Source organism: Symphalangus syndactylus, chromosome 16 (assembly GCF_028878055.3).
Source record: "Symphalangus syndactylus isolate Jambi chromosome 16, NHGRI_mSymSyn1-v2.1_pri, whole genome shotgun sequence".
Classification (NCBI taxonomy): domain Eukaryota; kingdom Metazoa; phylum Chordata; class Mammalia; order Primates; family Hylobatidae; genus Symphalangus; species Symphalangus syndactylus.
Window position 1 is genome coordinate 55,693,386 of NC_072438.2, and position 18,173 is coordinate 55,711,558.

The 18,173-nt window shown below is 39.0% G+C and overlaps 1 protein-coding gene across 1 annotated transcript in view; it reads left to right on the plus strand.

Annotated features, from left to right (window-relative positions):
• CWH43 (cell wall biogenesis 43 C-terminal homolog) overlaps positions 1-12,363 on the plus strand; it is a 78,226-nt gene extending 65,863 nt beyond the window's left edge. Inside the window, exon 16 of the mRNA XM_055246252.1 lies at positions 12,097-12,363. Within this exon, the coding sequence (XP_055102227.1) occupies positions 12,097-12,175 (79 nt within the window). The 3' untranslated portion in view covers positions 12,176-12,363. The remainder of the gene's footprint in view (positions 1-12,096) is intronic.
• The last annotated feature ends 5,810 nt before the right edge of the window (positions 12,364-18,173 follow it).

The window sequence follows — 18,173 nt, forward strand, 5'->3', positions numbered from 1 at the left end:
TCATAAACTGAATTTGCAAGTGTTCTCTCCTCTTCAATTATGAAAGAGTTTGAGAAGGTTGGGCATTAATTTTTCTTTCTTTCTTTTTTTTTTTTTGAGATAGAGTCTCACTCTTGTCACCCATGCTGGAATGCAATGGCACAATCTCAGCTTACTGCAACCTCCACCTCCCAGGTTGAAGCAGTTCTCCTGCCTCAGCCTCCTGAGTAGCTGGGATTATAGGCACCTGCCACCACACCCAGCTAATTTTTGTACTTTTGGTAGAGACAGGGTTTCGCCATGTTGGCCAGGCTGGTCTTGAACTCCTGATCTCAGGTGATCCGCCTGCCTTGGCCTCCCAAGGTGCTGGGATTACAGGCATGAGCCACTATGGTCAACCTAATTTTTCTTTAGATGTTTTGTAGAATTCACCAGTGAGGCAATTGGGTCTGGGCTTTTTGCTTCTGAGGAGGTTTTTGATTGCTGATTCAATTTCCTTATGCATTATTGAACTGTTCAGATTTTGAATTTCTTCATGAGTCAGTCTAGGTAGATTGTTTGTTACTATGAACTGGTCCATTTCTTTCTTTTAGGCTATCCAATTTTTTGGCATATTATTGCTCATAGTAGTCACTTATGATTATTTGTGTTTCTGTGGTATCGGTTGTAACATCTCCACACTGATTTATAATTTTATTAATTTGATGTTCTCTCCTTTTTTCTTAGTAAGTCTAGCTAACAGTTTATCCATTTTATCTTTTCAAAAAACCAACTCTTAGTTTCATAGATTTTTTTAATTTTTCTATCCTCTATTTCATTATTTTTGCTCTGATATTTATTATTTCCTTCCTTTTGTTGACTTCAGGCTTTGTTCTTTTTCTACTCCGACAGGTATAAAGTTAGGTTGTTTGATGTCTTTATTTTTTCTTAATGTAGGTGTTTATTGCTACAAAATTCCCTTTTAAAACTGTGTTTGCTACATCCCGTAAGTTTTGGTACATTGTGTTTCCATTTTTGTTTGTCTCAACATAATTTAAATTTTTCCTTTTGATTTCTTCTTTGATCCATTGTCTGTTTAGGGAAGTGTTGTTTAATTTCTACATATTTGTGAATTTTCCAGTTTTCCTCTTATTAATTTATAATTTAGCTATTGTTGTTGGAAAGGCTACTCAAAATGATTTCAGTATTCTTGAATTTGTTAAGGCTTGTTTTGTGGCCTAATGTAAGATTTGTCCTGGAGAGTGTTCCATGAATGTGTGAACCCCCAAAATCTGTGACAGGTCTCAGTCAATTTAGGAAGTTTATTTTGCCAAAGTTAAGGATGCACATCTGTGACACAGCCTCAGTAGGTCCTGACGACATGTGCCCAAGGTTGGTCAGAGTGCAGCTTGGTTTTATATATTTTAGGGAGACATGAGACATCAGTCAACATATGTGAGGTGAACATTGTTTCAGTCCGGGAAGGCAGGACAACTGGAAGCAAAGGCAGGGCATCTCGAAGCAGGGAGGAGGCTTTCAGTTCATATGTAAGGGACAAATGGTTGCATTCTTTTGAGTTTCTGATTAGACTCTCTGAAAGAGGCAGCCAGATACGCATTTATCTCAGTGAGCAGAGGGATGACTTCGAATAGAATGGGAGGCAGGTTTGCCCTAAGTGGTTCCCAGCTTGACTTTCCCTCTAGCTTAGTGATTTTGGGGCCCCAAGATTTATTTTCCTTTCACTTGTGCTTGAAAAGAATGTATACTCTGCTGCTGTTGGATGAAATGCTCTCTATTTATGTTAGGTCGATTTGGTCTATAATGTTGTTCAAGTCTACTGTTTCCTGGTTGATTTTCTATTTGAATGATTTATCCACTGTTGGAAGTGGGTTTTTTTTGTGTGTGTGTGTGTGTAAACATACATTTATTTATTTATTTTTAATTATTGTACTTTAAGTTTTAGGGTACATGTGCACAATGTGCAGGTTTGTTACATATGTATCCATGTGCCATGTTGGTGTGCTGCACCCATTAACTCATCATTTAGCATTAGGTGTATCTCCTAATGCTATCCCTCCCCCCTCCCCCCACCCCACAATAGTCCCTGGAGTGTGATGCTCCCCTTCTCGTGTCCATGTGTTCTCATTGTTCAATTCCCACCTATGAGTGAGAACATGCGGTGTTTGGTTTTTTGACCTTGTGATAGTTTACTGAGAATGATGATTTCCAGTTTCATCCATGTCCGTACAAAGGATATGAACTCATTTTTTATGGCTGCACAGTATTCCATGGTGTATATGTGCCACATTTTCTTAATCTGGTCTATTGTTGTTGGACATTTGGGTTGGTTCCAACTCTTTGCTATTGTGAATAGTGCCGCAATAAACATACGTGTGCATGTGTCTTTATAGCAGCATGATTTATAATCCTTTGGGTATATACCAGTAATGGGATGGCTGGGTCAAATGGTATCTCTAGTTCTAGATCCCTTAGGAATCGCCACACTGACTTCCATAATGGTTGAACTAGTTTACAGTCCCACTAACAGTATAAAAGTGTTCCTATTTCTCCACATCCTCTCCGGCACCTGTTGTTTCCTGACTTTTTAATGATGGCCATTCTAACTGGTGTGAGATGGTATCTCATTGTGGTTTTGATTTGCATTTCTCTGATGGCCAGTGATGATGAGCATTTTTTCATGTGTTTTTTGGCTGCATAAATGTCTTCTTTTGAGAAGTGTCTGCTCATGTCCTTCGTCCACTTTTTGATGGGGTTGTTTGTTTTTTTCTTGTGAATTTGTTTGAGTTCATTGTAGATTCTGGATATTAGCCCTTTGTCAGATTAGTAGGTTGCGAAAATTTTCTCCCATTCTGTAGGTCGCCTGTTCACTCTGATGGTAGTTTCTTTTGCTGTGCAGAAGCTCTTTAGTTTAATTAGATCCCATTTGTCAATTTTGGCTTTTGTTGCAAGGTGTTTTAGACATGAAGTCCTTGCCCATGCCTATGTCCTGAATGGTAATGCCTAGGTTTTCTTCTAGGGTTTTTATGGTTTTAGGTCTAACATGTAAGTCTTTAATCCATCTTGAATTAATTTTTGTATAAGGTGTAAGGAAGGGATCCAGTTTCAGCTTTCTACATATGGCTAGCCAGTTTTCCCAGCACCATTTATTAAATAGGGAATCCTTTCCCCATTTCTTGTTTTTGTCAGGTTTGTCAAAGATCAGATAGTTTTAGATATGCGGCGTTATTTCTGAGGGCTCTGTTTTGTTCCATTGATCTATGTCTCTGTTTTGGTACCAGTACCATGCTGTTTTGGTTACTGTAGCCTTGTAGTATAGTTTGAAGTCAGGTAGCATGATGCCTCCAGCTTTGTTCTTTTGGCTTAGGACTGACTTGGCGATGTGGGCTCTTTTTTGGTTCCATGTGAACTTTAAAGTAGTTTTTTCCAATTCTGTGAAGAAAGTCATTGGTAGCTTGATGGGGATGGCATTGAATCCATAATTTACCTTGGGCAGTATGGCCATTTTCACAATATTGATTCTTCCTGCCCATGAGGGTAGAATGTTCTTCTATTTGTTTGTATCCTCTTTTATTTCGTTGAGCAGTGGTTTGTAGTTCTCCCTGCGGAGGTCCTTCACATCCCATGTAAGTTGGATTCCTAGGTATTTTATTCTCTTTGAAGCAGTTGTGAATGGGAGTTCACTCATGATTTGGCTCTCTGTTTGTCTGTGATTGGTGTACAAGAATGCTTGTGATGTTTGTACATTGATTTTGTATCCTGAGACTTTGCTGAAGTTGCTTATCAGCCTGAGTAGATTTTGGGCTGAGACAATGGGGTTTTCTAGATATAAAATCATGTCACCTGCAAACAGGGACAATTTGACTTCCTCTTTTCCTAACTGAATACCCTTTATTTCCTTCTCCTGCCTAATTGCCCTGGCCAGAACTTCCAACACTATGTTGAATAGGAGTGGTGAGAGATGGCATCCCTGTCTTGTGCCAGTTTTCAGAGGGAATGCTTCCAGTTTTTGCCCATTCAGTATGATATTGGCTGTGGGTTTGTCATAGATAGCTCTTATTATTTTGGGATACGACCCATCAATATCTAATTTATTGAGAGTTTTTAGCATGAAGGGCTGTTGAATTTTGTCCAAGGCGTTTTCTGCATCTATTGAGATAATCATGTGCTTTTGTCTTTGGTTCTGTTTATATGCTGGATTACATTTATTGATTTGCATATGTTGAACCAGCCTTGCATCCCAGGGATGAAGCCCACTTGATCATGGTGGATAAGCTTTTTGATGTGCTGCTGAATTCTGTTTGCCAGTGTTTTATTTAGGATATTTGCATCAATGTTCATCAAGGATATTGGTCTAAAATTCTCTTTTTTGCTTGTGTCTCTGCCCGGCTTTGGTATCAGGATAATGCTGGCCTCATAAAGTGAGTTAGGGAGGATTCCCTCTCTTTCTATTGATTGGAATAGTTTCAGAAGGAATGGTACCAGTTCCTCCTTGTACCTCTGGTAGAATTCGGCTGTGAATCCATCTGGTCCTGGACTCATTTTGGTTGGTAAACTATTGATTATTGCCACAATTTCAGAGCCTGTTATTGGTCTATTCAGAGATTCAACTTCTTCCTGGTTTAGTTTTGGGAGGATGTATGTGTTGAGGAATTTATCCATTTCTTCTAGATTTTCTAGTTGATTTGCATAGAGGTGTTTGTAGTATTCTCTGATGGTAGTTTGTATTTCTGTGGGATTGGTGATGATATCTCCTTTATCATTTTTTATTGCATCCATTTGATTCTTCTCTCTTTTCTTCTTTATTAGTCTTGCTAGCAGTCTTTGAATTTTGTTGATCTTTTCAAAAAACCAGCTCCTGGATTCGTTAATTTTTTGAAGGGTTTTTTGTGTCTCTATTTCCTTCAGTTCTGCTCTGATTTTAGTTATTTCTTGCATTCTGCTAGTTTTTGAATGTGTTTGCTCTTGCTTTTCTAGTTCTTTTAATTGTGGTGTTAGGGTGTCAATTTTGGATCTTTCCTGCTTTCTCTTGTGGGCATTTAGTGCTATAAATTTCCCTGTACACACTGCTTTGAATGTGTCCCAGAGATTCTGCTATGTTGTGTCTTTGTTCTTGTTGGTTTCAAAGAACATCTTTATTTCCCACTTCATTTTGTTATGTACCCAATAGTCATTCAGGAGCAGGTTGTTGAGTTTCCATGTCATTGAGCGATTTTGAGTGAGTTTCTTAATCCTGAGTTCTAGTTTGATTGCACTGTGGTCTGAGAGACAGTTTGTTATAATTTCTGTTCTTTCACGTTTGCTGAGGAGAGCTTTACTTCCAACTATGTGGTCAATTTTGGAATAGGTGTGGTGTGGTGCTGAAAAAAATGTATATTCTGTTGATTTGGGGTGGAGAGTTCTGTAGATGTCTATTAGGTCTGCTTGGTGCAGAGCTGAGTTCAATTCCTGGGTATCCTTGTTAACTTTCTGTCTTATTGATCTGTCTAATGTTGACAGTGGGGTGTTAAAGTCTCCCATTATTATTGTGTGGGAGTCTAAGTCTCTTTGTAGGTCACTCAGTACTTGCTTTATGAATCTGGGTGCTCCTGTATTGCGTGCATATATATTTAGGATAGTTAGCTCTTCTTGTTGAATTGATCCCTTTACCATTATGTAATGGCCTTCTTTGTCTCTTTTGATCTTTGTTGGTTTAAAGTCTGTCTTATCAGAGACTAGGATTGCAACCCCTGCCTTTTTTTGTTTTCCATTTGCTTGGTAGATCTTCCTCCATCCTTTTATTTTAAGCCTATGTGTGTCTCTGCACATGAGATGGGTTTCCTGAACACAGCACACTGATGGGTGTTGACTGTTTATCCAATTTGCCAGTCTGTGTCTTTTAATTGAAGCATTTAGTCCATTTACATTTAAAGTTAATATTGTCATGTGTGAATTTGATCCTGTCATTATGATGTTAGCTGTTTATTTTGCTCGTTAGTTGATGCAGTTTCTTCGTAGCCTTGATGGTCTTTACAATTTGGCGTGATTTTGCAGTGGCTGGTACTGGTTGTTCTTTTTCATGTTTAGTGCTTCCTTCAGGAGCTCTTTTAGGGCAGGCCTGGTGGTGACAAAATCTCTCAGCATTTGCTTGTCTGTAAAGTATTTTATTTCTCCTTCACTTACGAAGCTTAGTTTGGCTGGATATGAAATTCTGGGCTGAAAATTCTTTTCTTTAAGAATGTCGAATATTGGCCCCCACTCTCTTCTGGCTTGTAGAGTTTCTGCTGAGAGGAACCACTGTTAGTTTGATGGGCTTCCCTTTGTGGGTAACCTGACCTTTTTCTCTGTCTGCTCTTAACATTTTTTCCTTCATTTCAACTTTGGTGAATGTGACAATTATGTGTCTTGGAGTTGCTCTTCTCAAGGAGTATCTTTGTGTTGTTCTCTGTATTTCCTGAATCTGAATGTTGTCCTGCCTTGCTAGATTGGGGAAGTTCTCCTGGATAATATACTGCAGAGTGTTTTCCAACTTGGTTCCATTCTCCCTGTCACTTTCAGGTACACCAATCAGACATTGATTTGTTCTTTTCACATAGTCCCATTTTTCTTGGAGGCTTTCTTCATTTCTTTTTATTCTTTTTTCTCTAGACTTCCCTTCTCACTTCATTTCATTCATTTCATCTTCCATCACTGATACTCTTTCTTCCAGTTGATCGCATTGGCTCCTGGGGCTTCTGCATTCTTCACGTAGTTCTTGAGCCTTGGCTTTCAGCTCCATCAGCTCCTTTAGGCACTTCTCTATATTGGTTATTCTAGTTATACATCCATCTAATTCTTTTTCAAAATTTTTAACTTCTTTGCCTTTGCCTTGAATTTCTTCCTGTAGCTCAGAGTAGTTTGATCATCTGAAGCCTTCTTTTCTTAACTTGTCAAAGTCATTCTCCATCCAGCTTTGTTCCATTGCTGGTGAGGAGCTGCATTCCTTTAGAGGAGGAGAGGTGCTCTGCTTTTTAGAGTTTCCAGTTTCTCTTCTCTGTTTTTTCTCCGTCTTTGTGGTTTTATCTACTTTTGATCTTTGATGATGGTGATGTACAGATGGGTTTTTGGTGTGGATGTCCTTTCTGTTTGTTAGTTTTCCTTCTAACAGACTGGAGCCTCAGCTGCAGGTCTGTTGGAGTTTGCTAGAGGTCCACTCCAGACCCTGTTTGGCTGGGTGTCAGCAGCGGTGGCTGCAGAAGAGTGGATTTTTTGTGAACTGCGAATGCTGCTGCCTGATTGTTCCTCTGGAAGTTTTGTCTCAGAGTAGTACCCACCGTGTTAGGTGTCAGTCTGCCCCTACTGGGAGTGCCTCCCTGTTAGGCTGCTTGGGGACCCACTTGAGGAGGCAGTCTGTCTGTTCTCAGGTCTCCAGCCATGTGCTGGGAGAACCACTACTCTCTTAAAAGCTGTCAGACAGGGATATTTAAGTCTGCAGAGGTTCCTGCTGACTTTTTGTTTGTCTGTGCCCTGCCCCCAGCGATGGAGCCTACAGAGGCAGGCAGGTCTCCTTGAGCTGTGGTGGGCTCCACCCAGTTCGAGCTTCCCAGCTGCTTTGTTTTCCTAAGCAAGCCTGGGCAATGGCAGGCGCCCCTCCCCCAGCCTCGCTGCTGCCTTGCAGTTTAATCTCAGACTGCTGTGTTAGCAATCAGCGAGACTCTGTGGGCATAGGACCCTCCGAGCCAGATGTGGGATATAATCTCCTGGTGTGCCGTTTTTTAAGCCTGTTGGAAAAGCGCAGTATTAGGGTGGGAGTGACCCGATTTTCCAGGTGCCATCTGTCACCCCTTTCTTTGACTAGGAAAGGGAACTCCCTGACCCCTTGCACTTCCCGAGTGAGGCAATGCCTCACCCTGCTTCAGCTCATGCACAGTGCACTTCACCCACTGTCCTGTGCTCACTGTCTGGCACTCCCTAGTGAGATGAACCTGGTACCTCAGATGGAAATGCAGAAATCACCTGTCTTCTGCATCACTCATGCTGGGAGCTATAGAGCAGACAGGAGGTGGGTTATTGAAGTCCCCTACTACTATTGTATTGCTGTCTAGTTCTCCCTTCATTTCTGTTAATATTTTCTTTATATATTTAGGTGCTCTGATGGTGGGTGCACATATGTTTATAATTATTATATTATATTGATGAATTGAGCCCTTTAGTATAATGACCTTCTTTGTCTCTTTTGACAGTTTTTGACTTAAAGTCTACTTTGTCTAAGTAGAGCCATCCCTCAGCTCTTTTGGTTATCACTTGCATGGAATATCTTTCCAAACCTTCACTTTCAGTCTATGTATATACTTAAAGCTAAAGTGAGTATTTTTTTAAATAGGCAGCAATTTCTTATAACTTATTTTTTTCACTCTGCCTTTTGATTAGAGAATTTAATCCATTTACATTTAAAGTAATTACTGATAGTTAAGGACTTAGTATTGCCATTTAAAGAATTGTTTTCTGACTGTTTTACAGTTCCTTCATTCTGTTCTTCCTCTCTTCCCTTACGATTTGATGATTTTTTGGGTAATAGTATGCTTTGATTCCTTTCTCTTTATCATCTATGTATCTACTATAGGTTTTTTATTTGTAGATACTATGGGTCTTACATAAAACATAACTATTTATTTTAAGCTGAAAACAACTTTTTCTGCTGCATATAAAAACTGAGATTTAGCTTTTCCTCCCACTACATTTTATGTTATTGATGTCACAATTCACGTATTTTATATAACATGTACCCATTAACAAATTTTTGTAGTTATAGTTATTTTAATACTTCTGTCTTTTAACTTACACTAGCATTAAAAATGATGCTGCATCAGCATTAAAGTATTAACGTTTTCTGAATTTGACTCTATTATTACCTTTACAATAAGTTTTATACTTTCATATGTGTTCACATTGTTAATGTCCTTTCATTTCAACTTGAAAAACTCCCATTAGCATTTCTCATAAAGTGCATCTAATGATGATGAACTCCTGCAGCTTTTGTCTCTTTGGGAAAGTCCTTACCTCTCCTTGTCCCTGAAGGACAGCCTTGCTATACAGTATTCTTGGTAGGCAGTTGTTTTCTTTTAGCACTTTGAATACATCATCTCAATTTCTTTTGGCCTGCAAGGTTTCTACTGAGAAACACATTGATAGTCTTATAGGGGTTCCCTTGAACCTTTTTTTCTCTTTGCTTTTCTCTTGCTGCTTGCAAAATTTTCTTTTTGTCTTTGATTTTTAAAAATTTGATTATAATATGTCTTGGTGGCAATATCTTTGTATTTAATATATTTGGGAGTTATTTGGGCTTCATGGATCTGCATGTTAATCTTCCTCTCCAAATTTGGAAAGTTCAGCTGCTTTTCTTTAAATAAGCTTTCTCCCCCTTTTTTCTTCTTTCTCTGCTTCTTCTGGAACACAAATAAGGTGTATATTGCTTTACTTAATGATGACCTATGATTTCTGTAGGCTATCTTCACTTTTTCATTCTTTTTTCTATTACTCTGCTTGGGTAATTTTGAATGACCAGACTTTGAGCTCTCTGATTCTTCTGCTTGATTGAGTCTGCTGTTGAATCTCTTTATTGAATTTTTCAGTTTAGTTATGATGTTCCTTAGCCCTAGAATTTCTGTTTGGTTCTTTTTTTGATTTCTGTCTCTTTATTGAGATTTTCATTCTGTTTATGTACTCTTTTTCTTATTTTGTTTAGTTGTCTATCTGTGTTCTCTTGTAGCTCACTTAGCTTCAAGATGATTATTTTGAATTTTTCATTAGGCTGTTTTTCATTAGCGTCAGTTACTTGTGTTTTATTTGTTCCTTTGGTGGTATCATGTTTCCTTGATTATTTGTGATCCTTATGGACATGCCCTGGTATCTGTACATTTGAAAAAGTGGGCATCTCTTCTAGTCTTTACAGATTGGCTTTGGCAGGGAAAGCCTTTACCAGTTGGCTGGTCCAAAGATTCTCAGTGGGCTATCTAGCTGGGCTCATGGGTGGACTTATGCTAGAGTTCTTGGGCCAACTTGCTTGATGCCTGGGTCAGCAAGTGGATAGGCTTTGTGCCTGGGTCTATGGGGGCCAGCCTGGTGCTGGGGTCCATTGGAATGGGCCTGGAGCCTGTGTCAATAGGGACCGAAGTCTGGGTCCATGAGGGCCAACCTGATTCCTGGGGTAGATGTGTGGGGTTAGGCCTTCAGCCTGAGTCTGCAGGAGCCACCCTGGTGCTGGAATGAACCTGGTGCCTGGATCCATTGGGATAAACCTGGAACCTGGACCCATGGAGCCTGGGCCTCCTATGTTGAACCCAGTGCTGGGGTCTCCTATTGTGGGCCTGTACTCTGGAATTGCTGGAGCAGGCCTAGATTCTGTTACCTGGGGCTGCAGGGACTGGCCTGGAGATGGGGTGGGTTAGAACCTGGGTTCACAGGGCCAGTCTGAAGCCTGGAACTGGCAATGTGGTCCTGGTGCCTGGGGTTATGAGGGGTGGCCTGGAGCTTGTTGCATAGGGGCCAGCCTAGCACTGGGTTGGGCTTGGAGCCTGGGTCTACAGGTATTGCTCTGGAGGCCAGGTCCATGGGCACTGGAGTCAGGGACCACAAGGCTGGCCTGGAGCTGGGGTAGGCCTAAAGGCTGGGTCCATGTGTTCTGGCCTGGAATCTGGGGCTTTTGGGGGTGGCCTGACACTGATGCCAGTCTGGAGCTTTGGGTGGGGCTGGAGCCTGAATTTGCTAGGGCCGGCTTAGGGCCTGGGGTTGTTGGGGCTGGCCTGGTGTTTAGGTGGGCCTGGAAGCTTGGTCTGTGGGTGCCAGCCTGGTGCCAATGTTCATTGGCCTGGACCTGGTGCTGGGGTCTGTGGCAAAGTTGGGTGCTTACTTTACTCATTTTACCCTATGCAGAGAGTATCTGTCTCTCTACTTACTGTGCCACCTAGTCTTGGGGGAGGAGTGATAGAAGTAACGTGAAGTTGTCCTTCTTACCCTTCCCAATGAGCCTTTTCTTATTTCTCTAATACATTCAAATGCTATAATCTCTCCTCTGAAATCTTTAGCTCTTGTGAAGATATTTTTGTGCATGGATAGTTGTTCAAATGGATGTTTCTACAGGGACAAACACTGGAAAGTCCTATTTTGCCATCTTGCTGACATCACTCTTGTATATATCTATACAAAATTATCCCACCTTTGTAAATGTATGACACATATATGTATGTATGTATATCTGTGTGTAAATATGTGTTTTTGTTCTATTTGCTAATCTGATTCTTTCATCCAAAGAGTATATTATGAACTTCATTCCATAATATTCTTCTTAAAATATGTTTTAATCATTGCATAATATTTCATTGTATGGATGCAACAACATTTAGCTAATCAATTTTGTTATTTTTGCATATTTATTATTTTATTATTATAAAAAGTCTTCTAAGGAATTCTTATCTATTTGAGCATAACTTTGATTACTTCCTTAGGGTCTAGCTCTAGATGTGAAATAGCAGAATCAAAGGTTATGTTAAATTTGATATTCCTTATTATTATTCTTTTAAGATAACAAAGGAAGCAGATCTCCTGTCTCTTACATTATAGAGGTTAGATATTATGGTTGCTTATGAAGAAAAGGAACGAAGTGGCCTCTTATGTGCAAGTCTTAGCTTTCTTCCTAGTGCCTTTTGTATTCTGTCATATCAACCAGAGCTGTATAATTAATTAGTTATTCATGTGCAAAGTAAAGAGTTAATCTGCATCACATTAACACATGTAGAAAATTTAGAAGTTCTGCCAAAATAGATTTTTATATGCATAAATGTAACATGAATAATATTTCAGGTTTCATGACCCCTTTGCCTATAAGAGAATATTATTCAAACTCAAGATGAGAGAGAAAACCTGGACTTATTTTTCAGCAATGTTAGCCAATAATTCTTAAACAGTTGTGCTTTTGGAATTATCCATAACCATGGAAAGAGGACTTTGAGGGTTAAAATTTTAGTTTGCCTTTCCCATATGCATGAATCTTTTTTATTTATTCATTTGCTATTTTATTTTATGGTTGAAATTTTACATAAGAACATACCTTTCTGAATGGCTTTTACATGCCAATGACTTTTTATTTATTTTTTATTTTTTTAGATTTGGATCCTACAAAGAAGGACACAATTATGAAAACAACCATCATTTTCATATGAATACTCCCAAATACTTTTTTTGAAACATTTAGAACAAGAAGTTATTGGCTGGGCAAATCTAAGAAAAAAGTATGTAAGATAAAAAGAAGAGATTAATGAAAGTGAGAAAATACACATGAAGAACCTCAACTTAAAAAAAACATGGTATCTATGCAGTGGGAAATTACCTCCACTTATAAACTATGTTGCTTAATAAAAACATTTCTCTAAATTGTTTTCCCTAAATTTTGATAAAAAGTAGAATGTAGGGTAATAGAAGAAAGTTTCACTATGGAGTTAAAATAATTAAAAATGTCATCTTTTTAAGGCTTAGAAATAGGAAATTTTTTTTGTTTGTTTTCTTTTTTTGAGACAAAGTCTCTCTCAGTTCCCAAGCCAAAGGGCAGTGGTGTGATCACTGCTCACTGCCACCTTGATCCTTAAGGTTTAAAAATAGGACTTTTTTCAAAGTGCAGTGGTGCAATCACTGCTCACTGCAGCCTTGATCTCTTGGGCTCAGGTGATCCTCCCACCTCAGCCTTTGGAGTATCTGAGACTATAAGTGCTTACTACCATGCCTGGCTAATTGTTTAATATTTTGTAGGGAAGGGGTCTCACTGTGTTTCCCAGACTGGTCTCAAACTTCTGGGCTCAAGCAATCCTCCCACCAGCCTCCCAAACTGCTGGGATTACAAGCGTGAGTCACTGCACCCAGCCGGACATTGATTTGTTGATGAGCTGGAAGGACTACTTGTGAAAATCAAGTACTTTAAACCCTCCTTGGGACAAAGCTGGGGAAAATATTCAACAAATTAAGTCTAATTACCAGAAGAATAATGTGCATGTGACTATTACTGACAACATAAGCAGCAGCCCATCACCATCCTTCCCTGAACTGTGAGGGGTCGTCTATCTTTTTCTCCATGCTTACATCACTTCATGGCTGTACATGACACACTGTGTTGATGCCTCCAATCAGTCAGGCCACCAGGCTCTCAGCAAGCATACCTTAACACACAGAGGTGTCCCATGAAGTGATTTTCCTTCTGTAGAATCAAGTAGGCAGGCAAAGGGGAGAATTCAACCCAACAGAACCATCTCCACAGAAGATAATGATTTGAATGTTGGTAATGGACTCAAGTGAGGTCTTAGAACTGGAAAGGACACTGAACGCTGCTTTATCTTTTGGGGGCAGGGATAAAAGTTGTCAGAAAGAAAGTTTCCAAAAGTATTATGTCACAATCTAAGGAGATTCCTTAGATCTATTTAACAAAATTGTATCATACTAGTCTGTTCTCATGCTGCTATTAAGAACTGCCCAAGCCTGGATCATTTATAAAGGAAAGAGGTTTAATTGACTCTCAGTTCCACAGGGCTGGGGAGGCCTCAGGGCACTTACAATCATGGTGGAAGGGGAAGCAAACACATCCTCCTTCACATGGTGGCAGGAAGGAGAAGCGCTGAGCAAAAAGGGAAAAGTCCCTTATGAAACCATTAGATCTCATGAGAACTCACTATCATGAGAACAGCATGGGGGTGACCGCCCCCATGACTCAATTACATCTCACTAGGCCCCTCTCATGACACGTGGGGATTATGGGAGTTATGACTCAAGATGAGATTTGACTGGGGACACATCCAAACTCCAAACGATATCATATACTGAACACACTGCCATATGCAAAACACTGAATTCCTATAGTAGTTTTAAAGATGAATCCATGAATGATCCTGCAGTTTCTTCAAAAGGTGGAAGCTCATTCACTTCTCTTTTACTATGGGCTAGACTTAGTGACTTACTTCTAATGAAGAGAATAAAGTGAAAGAGATGGTATGTGACTCCAAGTCTGGATTATAAACAATACTGGGGCTTTTGTCTTAATCTCACTGTCTGCTTCTGAGAGAAGCCAGCTGCTACGTCATGAGCAGCCCCGTGGAAAGGTGGTGAGGAACTGAGGCTTTGTGCCAATAGCCATGGGAGTGAGTCACCTTAGATTTGGAAACTCCAGCCCCAGAAAAACTTCAGATAACTTCAGCCCCATGTTGGCTACAACTTCATGAGAGATCCTGAGCCCTAAGCACCTAGCTTAACTCGTCCCAAATCTTGACAGATAATAACAGTTTGTTGTTTTAAGCCACTATGTAATGGGGTAATTTGTTTTGTATCAATACATAAGTAACACAGTCCTTAAACTTACTTATATTTGAAAAACTTCGGGAATCTGGCAACAACAAACATGTTTATTCAGTGTCCATTTTATCCATTATACTGTACTAGGCATGTGGTAGTGGTGGGAGGTGTCACTTAACTGAAAAAGACATTGATCTAAACACAAGTATGGGAGATGGGAAAATACGAAGACAGCTTGAATAGCAACTACTGATTATTTACCCTCTGTTGAGCTAGATGCTTTACCAATGTTATCTCCTGAAAACAATACTGCAGGGTTGTATAACCCATGTGCCAACTAGGGTCTCTCTACCTTTAAGCTCTAGGTAAGACAGCCAGAACCCCCATTCCACTCCTGCCAGAAGAGAGTGGCTTCCTAAGATTTCTGTGAATTGTGGGAAGTGAAGGAGACAAGAATCACATTCTTATAGGCATCTCTCTCACTGATCTCCTTCTACCGTCATATTTCAATTTATACATGGTCTCATTGCATTTCTGACACCTGAGTCATGCTACTGTGCATGGTAAATGCAAGCAGATATGCATTTAAAACACATTGTTAGTGCCTGGGGAGACAGATCCACACACAGACAGCAGAAGCTGCCTCTGTTCTATGCCAAGCAGAGAGTTTGGTTGTTTTCTTGACTTCCACAAAAGAAATAAATAAAAAACTCTTAACCATGTGTCTTAGTGGGTAGCATCTTTTACCGAATGTTTGGGAAGATAGAGAAGGGTTTACATTGTAGAAACTCAAAACATATTCAAATGGGGTAATTAGATATTCCCTTGCTTTACAAATCTTTTCTCCACATCATGTAGTTTGGCAATATCCTACTTTCTTCTCTAGTTGTTCATATCTTCCCCAAATTTCTACTAAATCCTAATGCAAATCAGATTAACTATCTTTATATTTTAGCCTCCTGCTTACACATCAGGCTCTTGGGATCTTAACTTCTATGTCCATAGCTTATATAAGTGGGAGGTTTCAATACACCTCTCTTAGTAAATGATAAAAAAAAGGAGAAAGTTTGAATAATATAATTAATCGAAGTGATATATGTGCTCCAAGAAACTTCAAGTTACCCATTATTTTCAAGTGCCTGCAGAACATTTACCAAAACAGACCATATGCTAGGCCAAAAAGCAAGGCTCAACAAATGTCAAAATATTGACTTCATACAGGATTATATTTTTTGATGGTGTTAAGACTAAACTAGAAACGAATAACCAAAAGATAATGGGAAAGTCCCAAATATTGGAAATAGAATAATAAACTTCTAGGTAATCCATGGGTCAAAAAGAGACCACAATGGAAGTGAGAAAATATTTTGAACTAAATAGTAATGAAAATATGGCATATCAAAAGTTATATGATATAGTTTTGTGTTTAGAGGAAAATAATGTAAACTTAAATGCATGAACTGGAAAAGAAGAAAGACTAAAAATCAGTTACATAGGTACCCATCAAGAGAAGCTGAAAAGGCAACAGAAAATTAAACCTGAAATAGAGTAGAATAAAGGCAAAAAGGATAAGACCAGAAATTAATGAAATGGAAAACAAACAACTACAATAGATAAAAGTGACAAAACCAAAGATTGACTCTTTTGAAAAAACTAATAAAATTGAAAACTCTTTGGTAGGACTGATCAGAAGAAAAAGGAAAGAAAGAAGACAAAACTGACCAACATTAGGAATGAAAAGGTAGACACAACTATAGATCTTACAAACATTATAAGAAAATAAGAGGAAATTATTAACAATTTTATACCAATTAATGTCTCAAAAAATAAAGTTTACCACAACAGATACAAGAAGAAATAGAAAACTTACTAAAGAAATAAAATTTTGAAGTCAGGTAGCGTGATGCCTCCAGCTTTGTTCTTTTGGCTTAGGATTGACTTGGCGATGCAGGCTGTTTTTTGGTTCCATATGAACTTTAAAGTAGTTTTTTCCAATTCTGTGAAGAAAGTCATTGGTAGCTTGATGGGGATGGCATTGAATCCATAAATTACCTTGGGCAGTGTGGCCATTTTCACGATATTGATTCTTCCAACCCATGAGCATGGAATGTTCTTCCATTTTTTGTACCCTCTTTTATTTCATTGAGCAGTGGTTTGTAGTTCTCCTTGAAGAGGTCCTTCACATCCCTTGTAAGTTGGACTCCTAGGTATTTGATTCTCTTTGAAGCAATTGTGAATGGGAGTTCACTCATGATTTGGCTCTCTGTTTGTCTGTGATTGGTGTATAAGAATGCTTGTGATTTTTGTACATTGATTTTGTATCCTGAGACTTTGCTGAAGTTGCTAATCAGCTTAAGGAGATTTTGGGCTGAGACAGTGGGGTTTTCTAGATATACAATCATGTCATTTGCAAACAGGGACAATTTGACTTCCTCTTTTCCTAATTGAATACCCTTTATTTCCTTCTCCTGCCTAATTGCCCTGGCCAGAAATTCCAACACTATGTTGAATAGGAGTGGTGAGAGAGGGCATCCCTGTCTTGTGCCAGTTTTCAAAGGGAATGCTTCCAGTTTTTGCCCATTCAGTATGATATTGGCTGTGGGTTTGTCATAGATAGCTCTTATTATTTTGAGATATGTCCCATCAATACCTAATTTATTGAGAGTTTTTAGCATGAAGGCTGTTGAACTTTTTCAAAGGCCTTTTCTGCATCTATTAAGATAATCATGTGGTTTTTGTCTTTGGTTCTGTTTATATGCTGGATTACATTTTTTGATTTGCATATGTTGAACCAGCCTTACATCCCAGGGATGAAGCCCACTTGATCATGGTGGATAAGTTTTTGATGTGCTGCTGGATTCGGTTTGCCAGTATTTTATTGAGGATATTTGCATCAATGTTCATCAAGGATATTGGTCTAAAATTCTCTTTTTTGGTTGTGTCTCTGCCTGGCTTTGGTATCAGGATAATGCTGGCCTCATAAAGTGAATTAGGGAGGATTCCCTCTCTTTCTATTGATTGGAATAGTTTCAGAAGGAATGGTACCAGTTCCTCCTTGTATCTCTGGTAGAATTCAGCTTTGAATCCATCTGGTCCTGGATTCTTTTTGGTTGGTAAGCTATTGATTATTGCCACAATTTCAGAGCCTGTTAATGGTCTATTCAGAGATTCAACTTCTTCCTGATTTAGTCTTGGGAGGGTGTATGTGTCGAGGAATTTGTCCATTTCTTCTAGATTTTCTAGTTGATTTGCATAGAGGTGTTTTTAGTATTCTCTGATGGTAGTTTGTATTTCTGTGGGATCGGTGGTGATATCCCCTTTTTCATTTTTTATTGCATCTATTTGATTCTTCTCTCTTTTCTTCTTTATTAGTCTTGCTAGCGGTCTATCAATTTTGTTGATCTTTTCAAAAAACCAGCTCCTGGATTCATTAATTATTTGAAGGGTTTTTTGTGTCTCTATTTCCTTCAGTTCTGCTCTGATTTTAGTTATTTCTTGCCTTCTGCTAGCTTTTGAATGTGTTTGCTCTTGCTTTTCTAGTTCTTTTAATTGTGATGTTAGGGTGTCAATTTTGGATCTTTCCTGCTTTCTCTTGTGGGCATTTAGTGCTATAAATTTCCCTCTACACACTGCTTTGAATGTGTCCCAGAGATTCTGGTATGTTGTGTCTTTGTTCTCATTGGTTTCAAAGAACATCTTTATTTCTGTCTTCATTTCGTTATGTACCCAATAGTCATTCAGGAGCAGGTTGTTCAGTTTCCATGTAGCTGAGTGGTTTTGCGTGAGTTTCTTAATGCTGAGTTCTAGTTTGATTGCACTGTGGTCTGAGAGACAGTTTGTTATTATTTCTGTTCTTTTACATTTGCTGAGGAGAGCTTTACTTCCAACTATGTGGTCAAAGTATACTACAA